The sequence below is a fragment of the Lottia gigantea genome (genome assembly GCF_000327385.1).
Source record: "Lottia gigantea unplaced genomic scaffold LOTGIsca_28, whole genome shotgun sequence".
In the NCBI taxonomy this organism is placed as follows: domain Eukaryota; kingdom Metazoa; phylum Mollusca; class Gastropoda; family Lottiidae; genus Lottia; species Lottia gigantea.
Window position 1 is genome coordinate 268,974 of NW_008708898.1, and position 10,237 is coordinate 279,210.

The following is a 10,237-nucleotide window of genomic DNA, read 5'->3' on the forward strand; positions in this document are numbered from 1 at the left end:
ATAGATAGTGAGATAAGATAAAGTTGTAATAGATAGTGAGATAAGATAGAGTTGTAATAGATAGTGAGATAAGATAGAGTTGTAATAGATAGTCAGATACTATAGACAGATAGATAGTCAGATAAAATAGAGTTGTATTAGATAGATGGAATAGGATTTGTATTCCCATTGAAGATGTTCTCTAAATACATGTACATGTATATCATTACGGAATATTTAGGTGGTTAACAGTCAGTCTTTCATCTACGAGACTTGTCACCACGTAAAATTGAGCATTTATTTATCCAAGAAATTCTTTCATTGAGAGCTATGCTGTTATAATAAAACCACACCCTTTATCACAACACAGTTATTTTACCTGTCTTATTGTTCTCAACATGTCTTGTCGGTACAGCGTTTTATACCTAAATAAATAGTAATAAAGTCTAGCATCAGCTGAGTTGTCTCATCGTTCCCAAAGTATGTGTTCGTTATGAACTTGTCTGTTTATTTATTTGTAAATTTGGTCGAATTTGTGGATGGGGTTGAAATCGCCTAAATGGAAAGGTAGGCTATTACATGTAAGCTACTGACAAGGATTTTAAAGAGAAGAAGTGCAGTTTTCATTACTCATATCATGGAGTGTTACGTCGCATTTTTTCTGATTCAGTTTGGGTAAACGAACACGTAAAGTATTGCTTCGGAACTCCCAAATGTCTCGCGATCTTTAAAGGGGCAGTCTGTAGCACATTGGGCCTCGGTTTTTGTTGCATCCGAACAACATGGCGCTTCATCTATGACAGATATCCCCGGGTTAATGAGCAAGCGTCTTTTTCACTGAGCCCCAGCTGTTCCCTCTCAGTATTTAATACGGAGAAAATATTTACTAGGAATATTGTGCTTTGTTATTTGAACCAGCAGTTATTAAAAACTTGAATATAAAACTCTTACACTAGTTACACTGTTGATGTATTACTTTTTAATGTCGTAATGTCAGCTTAACCCGCATATCATATGTTAATTTTATTTAAATTTTATGCGTAATAACCATAAAAAGTGAATATCAAACTCAACATGGCGTGAAATACCGTAACACAAACTTCTTATGACTGAATACATAATAATTATGTGCATTATTACTTCAATAAATATAACATTTTTTAAGTCATTGTTTTATATGAAACATACGTATCAAGGCTATATGAATCAAGACAATAGGGGCGTATTCTGAAATTTTGCTGAATAATGTTCTTAAAAATACTCGAATAGAATAAATGGAATAAATAGAATAAACAAACAACAAATAAGAACCAGAAGCCTTCATTACACCAAAGTCAAATTGCCCTGTCTAACATTCAGCAAATGGGAAGGTAGAGTTTTGGATATATCTCCAACTTTTGTGACTCTATTTCAAATTCAATGATATAGGCGTAGTATTTACTTTATTGCTCTTCTTTTTTTCATTTTCATATTATCATATCATTTCAGTTCTAAAGATCACAAGATACCCTCTATTCCACCACGACAGCCATCAACAAATGGAACAAAACCATTCCTAAAACCTCCGACTATAGATCTCAGTAAGTATTTACATGAGCAATTTACCTTAAAAATTAATTAATCTAATGTTGCAGGGAATCATTAGTGACGGTGTTTCCGGTAATAGCTTAGCCATATACCTCGGAGGATATATGATATCTGAGATTATCAAAAATGAATAGTTACACAACCTTTACACCCAAATACGCCTAAATATGACATTATTATTTTTACTTCAGCACCAGCAGAAAGTATCATAGAAGACGATATTACCATACCAAACGATGCCTGTTTATACGGGTTTACAGTCGATCATATGTCAACATTCTTCAAGCATATGAAAGTCAATGATAGAGTCATCGGATATATGCATAAAAAGAAAATTGACGGCAAAAAGTTTTCAACGTTGAAAGACTCTGAATTGGACAATTTGGGTATTAATAATCCTATTGTGTGCTTCTTCCGGGAAAAGAGTAAACGTAAAAAGGCTGCATTTATGTTGTAAGATGTGAGACAAGAAAACTGTTTACTTATAATATATTTTCTAAATCAAAACAATAGAGGCAATGTTATGTATTACATGAGACGTTGACTACTTTCGAAAATATAGTCTAATACCGGATTCTAGTATTGCATGACCAATATTGTCCTCATTCGTTAGTGTGAATAGAATGAGTTTTTACTGGCCTCAGTAGAAATGAATGAATGTTTTATTAACCTGAATGTTTTCATTGAATCTTCGCAACTAGATATTTACTCTGATACTTATAGTTTCTCCAAAAGCATCAGTTAAAAAACTGTTACTATGCAGGAAACTACTACTATGGCATACGCCATCGTAAGAATTTTTAATGAAGGGACATGTCTCTGTTGGTAGTGGCTTACATTACTGGACACTAGTAAATCCGACAACAATCTGGATCATGCTTGTTTGATGTTCAACTGTTTAATACCACAACAAGATTTGAATATTATTGAGAGTGAGTGTCTGTGAGCAATGTCCTAACCCTCTTTATACAAAATGTCAAAAACTTTTTAAATCAGTCATAGATTTATACAGAGTCAAATAAATCATTTAGTCTTCTTGAAAGTAAATTGTGTATGAAGACTATTTGGAACTTGAATTTAACCGCACCAGCTGTTGTGACTGGTATGTAACCCATTATATATATATATATGGGTTTAATTGAATATAACTATATTCAAATTGTATATAGCTTGTTCATATTTTCGATAGTTTCCAAAACTACACGGAATACTTAATTGGTGATATCTCATCCTGAGACACAGAAATCTTCAATTCTAAAATCCCTAGCATGATAAGTCTGATATTCGAATGATAAGATTCCCTTTCAGTATCTGATAGGACTTAATTTCAGCATCAGTATACTTTATCCAGAAGGAAATCTATAAAGAAGTCTGAAATACTCATTTAAAGAAAATTTTCACTCTAAATGATACGATGACTGTGTGTCACTTTAAGTTATGTATTTCGTGGTTTGCTGGTTCCCCATGAATTGAAATTACCTATAATTGTTATGATATATGTGATTAATGTTGATATAATTTGATATTATTTATTATAAATATTACTATAACATTTTGTCGACTTTTAAAATATCCAGTATCTATAGTGGTATATGCGGACGCTCTTTTGTAGGTACTCAAGGACTATTGAATCGCCCTTTTTGTGGGAATCAGAATACATTTACATATGTTTAATTTTCTGTCTGAATCAATAGTTAAAATTGAGAAATGTGGTCAAGGTTTTGTTTCTGTTTGGCATTTATTTGAGATATTGAAAAAGGCGTACAATATATTTACATATCTGTACATCTTAATTACATTTTGAACAGGTTCAACAAAAGAAAGAAGAACTGGATATATTGCAAGTATTCGTACAAATTTACACATGGGAGATGACTTGTTCATGATCAATAGACATTGACACGCCGATTATATTTCAAACTTTATGACTAAATAAAATTATCGAGGAAAGGGAAGAAACAGTTTCGGTTCTTTACTAATGCATTGACATGTATTTAGATATATATGAATATATTACACAAGCCGGAAGCCGGTATCAATAAGAGTCAAAGCATTCAAGCGCTCACTTTATAATTTAGAATGACTCATACCTTAAATAAATCCGTAGGTGTATCTCTTTCTAAACGATTACTACATAAAACACATAGCAGTTAGAAATATTACTAATATTGGGGTTTCAAGTAGTGCTGCAAAACACGAGAGTATGTTTTGGATTCACAATGCAATTGAAAACAACATGTTCGACTTGATCGTTTTGTGATTACGAAATTAAAAGAATCTCGGAACTCTAAACCAGAGTGATCTTTCACGGATAACCGTCTCGTAATATTTGCTATGAAGTATTAGAATTGTTACCGAAGTTTATATCATGATCTAATCTCGATGTTAAACCGCTTCTCTACATTGAAGAAGAACTGGACGCCCGATTTTCATTTGGAAAGTGATACGAATTTATTTATGTTCTAGTGTCTTGCGTGAAGCGACAGTTAAATACTGTATCAACCTCCTTCAAATGTACCAACGTAACATGAAACAATGACAACGTAACATGACAACATCATTAGGTTAAATCATGGTTAATCGTGTTTAAACTTTCATAATATTAACATGATTCATAGTTGTATTATATTACTATTTATTTATATAGTACAAGTTTATCAGTGGGCGGAGTTTCTTATGCTATGATCGATAAGGTGACACAACAACTACCTGCACGCCGCCGGCCATTAACGTATCGAGCGACATTTACGTACCTGGAGGAAGGGAGGCAATTCAAGATGAAATCTGGTGCAGTCTAACAAGTAAACACAAGGAAACATTTAGATTTAAGAGGTCAAATAATTATCTTTTAGCTTGACTATCCATATTCTCTAATGTGAAATGGGTTGAAATTCAAGATGGCTACCTCGGCCAGGTATTCATCAAAACCGGACCATTTAGACGAAATGGAGTTACGTGATTTTGTGAGGAAATACGATCTTCCTAAAACAGTTTCGATTGCTAAAGGATCTTACATCAATGGAGATATTCGTGTAGCTCAAGGGGATATTTTATTAATTCGATCGGATTTCCCTAAGTGTATTTCATTGAGTGTTCACGATGCAATTTCTAAAAATGACATAGTTGTGTCTTGCGACTGCCAGGTCAAGTTTCGTGTTCTTCCACCGAGAGACACAAATTCGGAAAGCGAGAGACAATCAGCCATGTACCCAACTATATATGATCTTTTACGGGATTGTCCAACATATTTTCAAGCCACTGCCGATTTCGACCAGCCATACCTTCCTGGTGTTTCAATCAAATCTGGGGATACATTTCGGTTTGGCAGGATAATTCCATCTGGCGATCATGAACATGTTCGTTTAGAATGTATTGATGAAGGCGACAAAATTGTTCGTCTGCCAGGTAATTGTCGCGGGTATTTTCAATCGTTAGCAGACGAAACAACATATACTTTGAGGGAACTAGTAAGTATGGCCAAAGTTTCTCGTAGGTTAAAGATCAGCTCTGAAAATACTAAACTACAGTTAGTTAATAATGAAAACATCGAGGCTTCAAGGGGTGAAAAACCTAAAGGTTCGACACCTTATTCGGATACGGAAGTAAAATCATCGGGAAGACCGTCATTGACCGGGCTACCATTGACATTTAAAGGAGTAATGAGGCTTAACATTTCAGAGACGACGCTAGAGGTGTCACCTTGGAATGATTTAGACGTTCGATGGTACATTCCCAACGATTCAAAGATATCTGTTCGGTTGTATGCTCCGGATGATTACGAGGTTCCGGTTCTGGCTCAACAGAAACATCCGTCTATGCAATTAAGTGAATTTGTTATTCGCTATGACCAGTTTCCGATAGAAGCTACCCTAATGAATTGTAACGATATTCCACGCGACTTTATTTGTTATTTGAGGAACGTGTCAGATGTTATAGTACACAAAGTGACCACATTACCCTGTTTAATTGTCAAAAGTTCAAAGAAAGAGTACTTTATCGTGACCCCAAACGTTCACGTTACCTTTGCCGACTACCCGAGATCGTATCGATTTGTGTTCGAGCTTGCGGAATGCGCAATCGGTTCCCAAGTTAGAGTTATGGAAGACGTAGCCGGAGACTTCCCTGCACCCTATTCTTTACGTTATGGCGATGTTATTAAAATCACATCCAATAAACCAATGGCTATGAAAAAGAAAAAAGGATCCGTCCCGGAGTATAAAGTCTTAAGCTGTGAGCGTCTAAACGATCATGGTGTCTTTTCTAAACTTACACTGCCAATAGATCTGGAGGTACAAATGTTCGAACTTGCCGATATGAGTGCTCAAAAACTTTACAAACTACCTGATATCCTTTCTAAGAAACAGGGACGTGCCCCTGGTTTAGTTTCTGTAATGGAGGAAGACAAAATGAATCGTCTCCCTTTACCACCTGTGGTGGAAATGGTGCAAGTGTTTCAAGACGAAGTGGTTCTCGTGTCTCCACTGCGAAGAACAGAGGAGGGCAATATTGAACCGTTGGTCAAAAACTGTCTGGCTATACCGACTCGACACTCATTGTTTGTGTCATACAATAAAACTCTAGACTTGCCAAAAGATTACTTTGTGTTACCGAGATCAAAACATCGCAAAAACATCCTCGTGGAACAAATATCTGTACGGAAATTCAAAGAACTTCAGAGGAGGCACATTCAATCGGCGTCGTATGAAGATATAGATTTTGGAAGTACAGATTCTCCTATCCCCGGAATGACACCATCTTCTTCATTAGAGTAAGCTATTTTTGAAATTATGTGTATATACGCATAATAGTGTTCAGTACATTAAATGCTTATCCTTTAGGAATACAATACATTTATAAATTATGGAAAATGGAAGTTGTGTTTACAATGGAAACTTTATAACCAAATTCACATTCTGAACATTTTATTTTATGACACAATGAACATTATCTTGTTTTGATCTAGAAAAAAGAACCAAACGGAAGCAAGGAAAAACCAGTTTCTGGTTGAGATATTGTTGTTGCTTGAATATGTACTCATTGATATATTCTATATTTGTAGGCCGATGAATGAAAGAAGGACCAAACGAATTAACCGATCACTCAGAAGGATCAGTAGATTATTACCTAACCCATTCAATAGAAAATCTCGAGTGGAAAATGAGGTACCTCCAACAATATCTACTGGTGACGTCAGGGCAGAAGATAATGTTTATACAGGGCCACCTAGTGACGATTCACAGTATTATGGTATGTATAGGCACCGACACTGTGATATCTGATTACCTATAACTAGTTGATACCTTTATAATCTAAAATGTTCCGATCATCTGGTTGGCCAATCACTGAAAACAGCATTTCTTTTCAGTTTTGTTCTGTTTATTTTCAATCTGGTCACCATTCACAACTCATTTAGTGATATTCCATTGTCGATATTCTCCGGTCTACTCATTCTATGTATATGTTAGCTGTGGAGGCTATTATTATTTTTCGCAAGGAGATCCAATTTTCCAATTTGGTTGGATTTTTAACGAAATCAAGACCAGATTCTGAACATTGAACAGTACCGTCTCAAAATTACAAGTTGCTGCTTTTGAGACGATATTTTTAATTGGTCAAAATAACATGAACAATAATGCATCGAAGGTTAATGAGTCGAAAGTCATTTGATACGCGGTAAAATTTCGAAGATGATATTCCTATGTATATTGATTGTCTTTCTTTATTTCAGACGATGAAAATCTATATGAATATGTAGATGTAAATGCTCATAGACATAGTCGACCCATATCTACAACCAAGACAACTAAACCTTCCAAACCAATGTCTCCCAAGATATCACAGAAGAAACCTAAATGACTAAAGACATCTGTGAATGTGAAATGAAAAACCAATGTTATCCGTGTGGACACTCAAAAGAAGGATGCCGAATTGACGAACCCAATAGAAGAGTGACATAAAGTGATACGAACTTCCATTTAATATGCTGAATAGATTTATTTGTCCTGTTATCTGGAAGGAAATGGGTCAATGAATGAACTAGTAGTCTTGAATGCATTTATGATCACTTTACATCGCTTTGCTTCTTTTTGTTATTAGTTGGTTATCTATGTTGCATCTCGTATTCGTCCATATTCGATCATAGAATCCCATCGATAAAGCAAACACCAACCTCTCCATCCTGTAACCCTTACTGAAATGCCATCAACAGACTACCGATCATAACCAGTGAATGAATTATCTAGAGAGTGCTGTGTTGATATATCCCTCTTTTATTCTTGACCAATATAATGTATATATACATACATTTTACAATATTGCTTTAAAAAAAAGAAAATATCTGAATAACTATCCAATGATATATATTTATATATTTTTTAAATCTGCTGTAAAGTTGACTTGCTATAAAGTTACTTGTTAAAACTGTTTAATCGCTGGCATCTTGTCTTTAAGCCCACGAAACTTTGAACTTTGAATTTTGGTCGCTAAATTGCCCAAACAACATCGCTGTTGACGCTTATTTGAAGCATAGGGTAGCTTTTTCAGGACGACTGAGAATTTTTTTCATATAGCCAACTAAATCTTGTCACAACTTATACTGATAACTTAAATCTCCACACACTATAAGAACCACGTGAGAATACAAAGAAAGAATGTGAAAAGCTGATAAAGAAAAATTAGTTTGATTTATTTGTTTTCTGTATTTTCATTCTTTTAAAGGGGGTGTCAACCTAAATATTAAAATACTACAAACCTCCTTAGCTATGTCTCCCACAAAAAGGCTTTGTATTTTTGAATTATTTGTTTATCTTGTAAAGTTGTATTAAGTAATTTCATATTAAATTGACGTATTCTAATGCTGAAATCCATAGCGTCTACGTATGATAACACCTTAAACTGAAAAATGCCGATGATGCTGATAAATGTGGTGCTCTACTTGAGACCTTATATAATGTATAAGGTTTAAACGACATATATGATAGAAATCCCATGTCATTTTTCCAACTCTATTATGTGTCATCGGTTCCAAATCCCTCTATCGGTATTTATGTAAGTTCTTACTTGAAACAACAACTGGGAGTGACAAATAACTTATCATTAGTTCACATCGGAACTTTTTTTGCGTTGCCGTGTTGGTCTGAAAACCAAATTAAGGTAAAGACAAAACCTTGAAATAAAACTGACAACCAATGAATTGATTAATGTTATCAAGAAAAATTACGTTAATCCACACCACTTAATACAATTCTCGTAAGATAACTAACATTCTTGACACAGTTTTTAAAAAATGAAGATCGTCCAGCTGAATAATTTCAATTTAATTACTAATAACAGCATGGATGGAAACGATGTAAAAACGTCTGTGTTGCAGCATTTTAAGTTTAAGTTAATTGTCGAAACCCATTTTCGTTTGAATACATTTACAATATGTAAATATGTCTCAACGAAATGGCGTTTCTAGGAAACATTAGGTGAGCAGGGATCGAAAAATTTTTCAGGGGGGGCACAAGCAATTTCTTTCTTTCACTGTGCAGAATGATACAAAATTTTAAAGCCAGGCCAGCCTCTTTTCTGGGGGGCGGGCAGGGGGGGAGGGTGGCCTTCCAGCAGAAAGGGAACACACCACGACTGTGTCGTTAAACATGTGTAGACTTTGTGTACAGTAAACAAACCCCTGCTGCATAGTGCATGCCTGAATTTTCCATAAAAGTTTGAAGGATTCTATGTGGTATTTATTAGTTCATCTTTTGGACAACTGTCATATTATAATTGCTTAGGAAAAGTTATTGGACAGGATTATATCTCAAATACAAGTAAAAGTAATTATTATTTTTATTCAAGTCAGATAACTGCCAACCCACTCTCTACATGTAGTAATGATGTACCCCATACAGTCGACTATTTTACTGGTAAGTCCAGATAAAAAAAAATAAAAACTAAGATGACCCCGAAGCGAAGTCAGCTAGCGATTTTGAGCCAAAACTAGTTGTCTGTGTTTGAAACCAAATACAAATCAAGGTTGATTCAAGTCTTTGCAATTAATAACGATGTTTTATCGGACACACATTTATGTCTCAGAAACAATCATCATGGAGGGCATATCAGCGGTCTGTTTCTCTAGAATATTTTCTGGCCATGAACTCTACTTATCATCAGCTCCATTCGTACATCTAGTAGTCTGAAGCTTCATCGAAATGTTTTCCATTGAAGCGTCTGGATTGGTGACCAAAATATTAACAGCTTGTGGTGGAGGCTTTACGCTTATAATATTCCTGTCTTATATACAAAACTTATTTATATCAAAAGATTTAAACATGAACAGCTAGAAATCCTAAGATTTGTCGCGCTGTTACTTGGCCTTTACCCTGTAAGTAAAATTGATCAAATAAAACCTGAAACAGTTGTTAGTGTACCATTTTATCAGATTGAAATCATCTCATTGGCTTTTTTCCAGCCAGTCGTCTAGAGGGTGATGTAACAAAAGATATAAATCTTATATGTAATTATGGTAGTTGTAGAGATTTAAACATGACTTTCACATTCTGTCTTATTAAATAAATATTGATTACAAATTTAGTTACATTGTATATTAACAATTCAAATTACCGTATTTAAAATCGGAAGTTTATGTAAGGGATAAAGACCGAAAACTGTACTTTCTGTCAACAGAAGA

The 10,237-nt window shown here is 34.6% G+C and overlaps 2 protein-coding genes across 2 annotated transcripts in view; both read left to right on the plus strand.

Annotated features, from left to right (window-relative positions):
• The window catches only part of LOTGIDRAFT_232293 (hypothetical protein), a gene marked incomplete at its 5' end in the record, with an annotated part of 3,851 nt that extends 734 nt beyond the window's left edge, over positions 1-3,117 (plus strand). The window contains 2 exons of the mRNA XM_009056483.1: positions 1,468-1,559; positions 1,758-3,117. Of these exons, the coding sequence (XP_009054731.1) occupies positions 1,468-1,559; positions 1,758-2,023 (358 nt within the window). The 3' untranslated portion in view covers positions 2,024-3,117. The remainder of the gene's footprint in view (positions 1-1,467; positions 1,560-1,757) is intronic.
• A 1,140-nt stretch (positions 3,118-4,257) lies between these two features.
• LOTGIDRAFT_232294 (hypothetical protein) lies at positions 4,258-8,427 on the plus strand. The gene is made up of 3 exons (XM_009056484.1): positions 4,258-6,334; positions 6,626-6,813; positions 7,295-8,427. The coding sequence occupies exons 1-3, from the start codon at positions 4,464-4,466 to the stop codon at positions 7,420-7,422; spliced, it is 2,187 nt and encodes a 728-aa protein (XP_009054732.1). The 5' UTR covers positions 4,258-4,463; the 3' UTR covers positions 7,423-8,427.
• Positions 8,428-10,237: the final 1,810 nt, after the last annotated feature.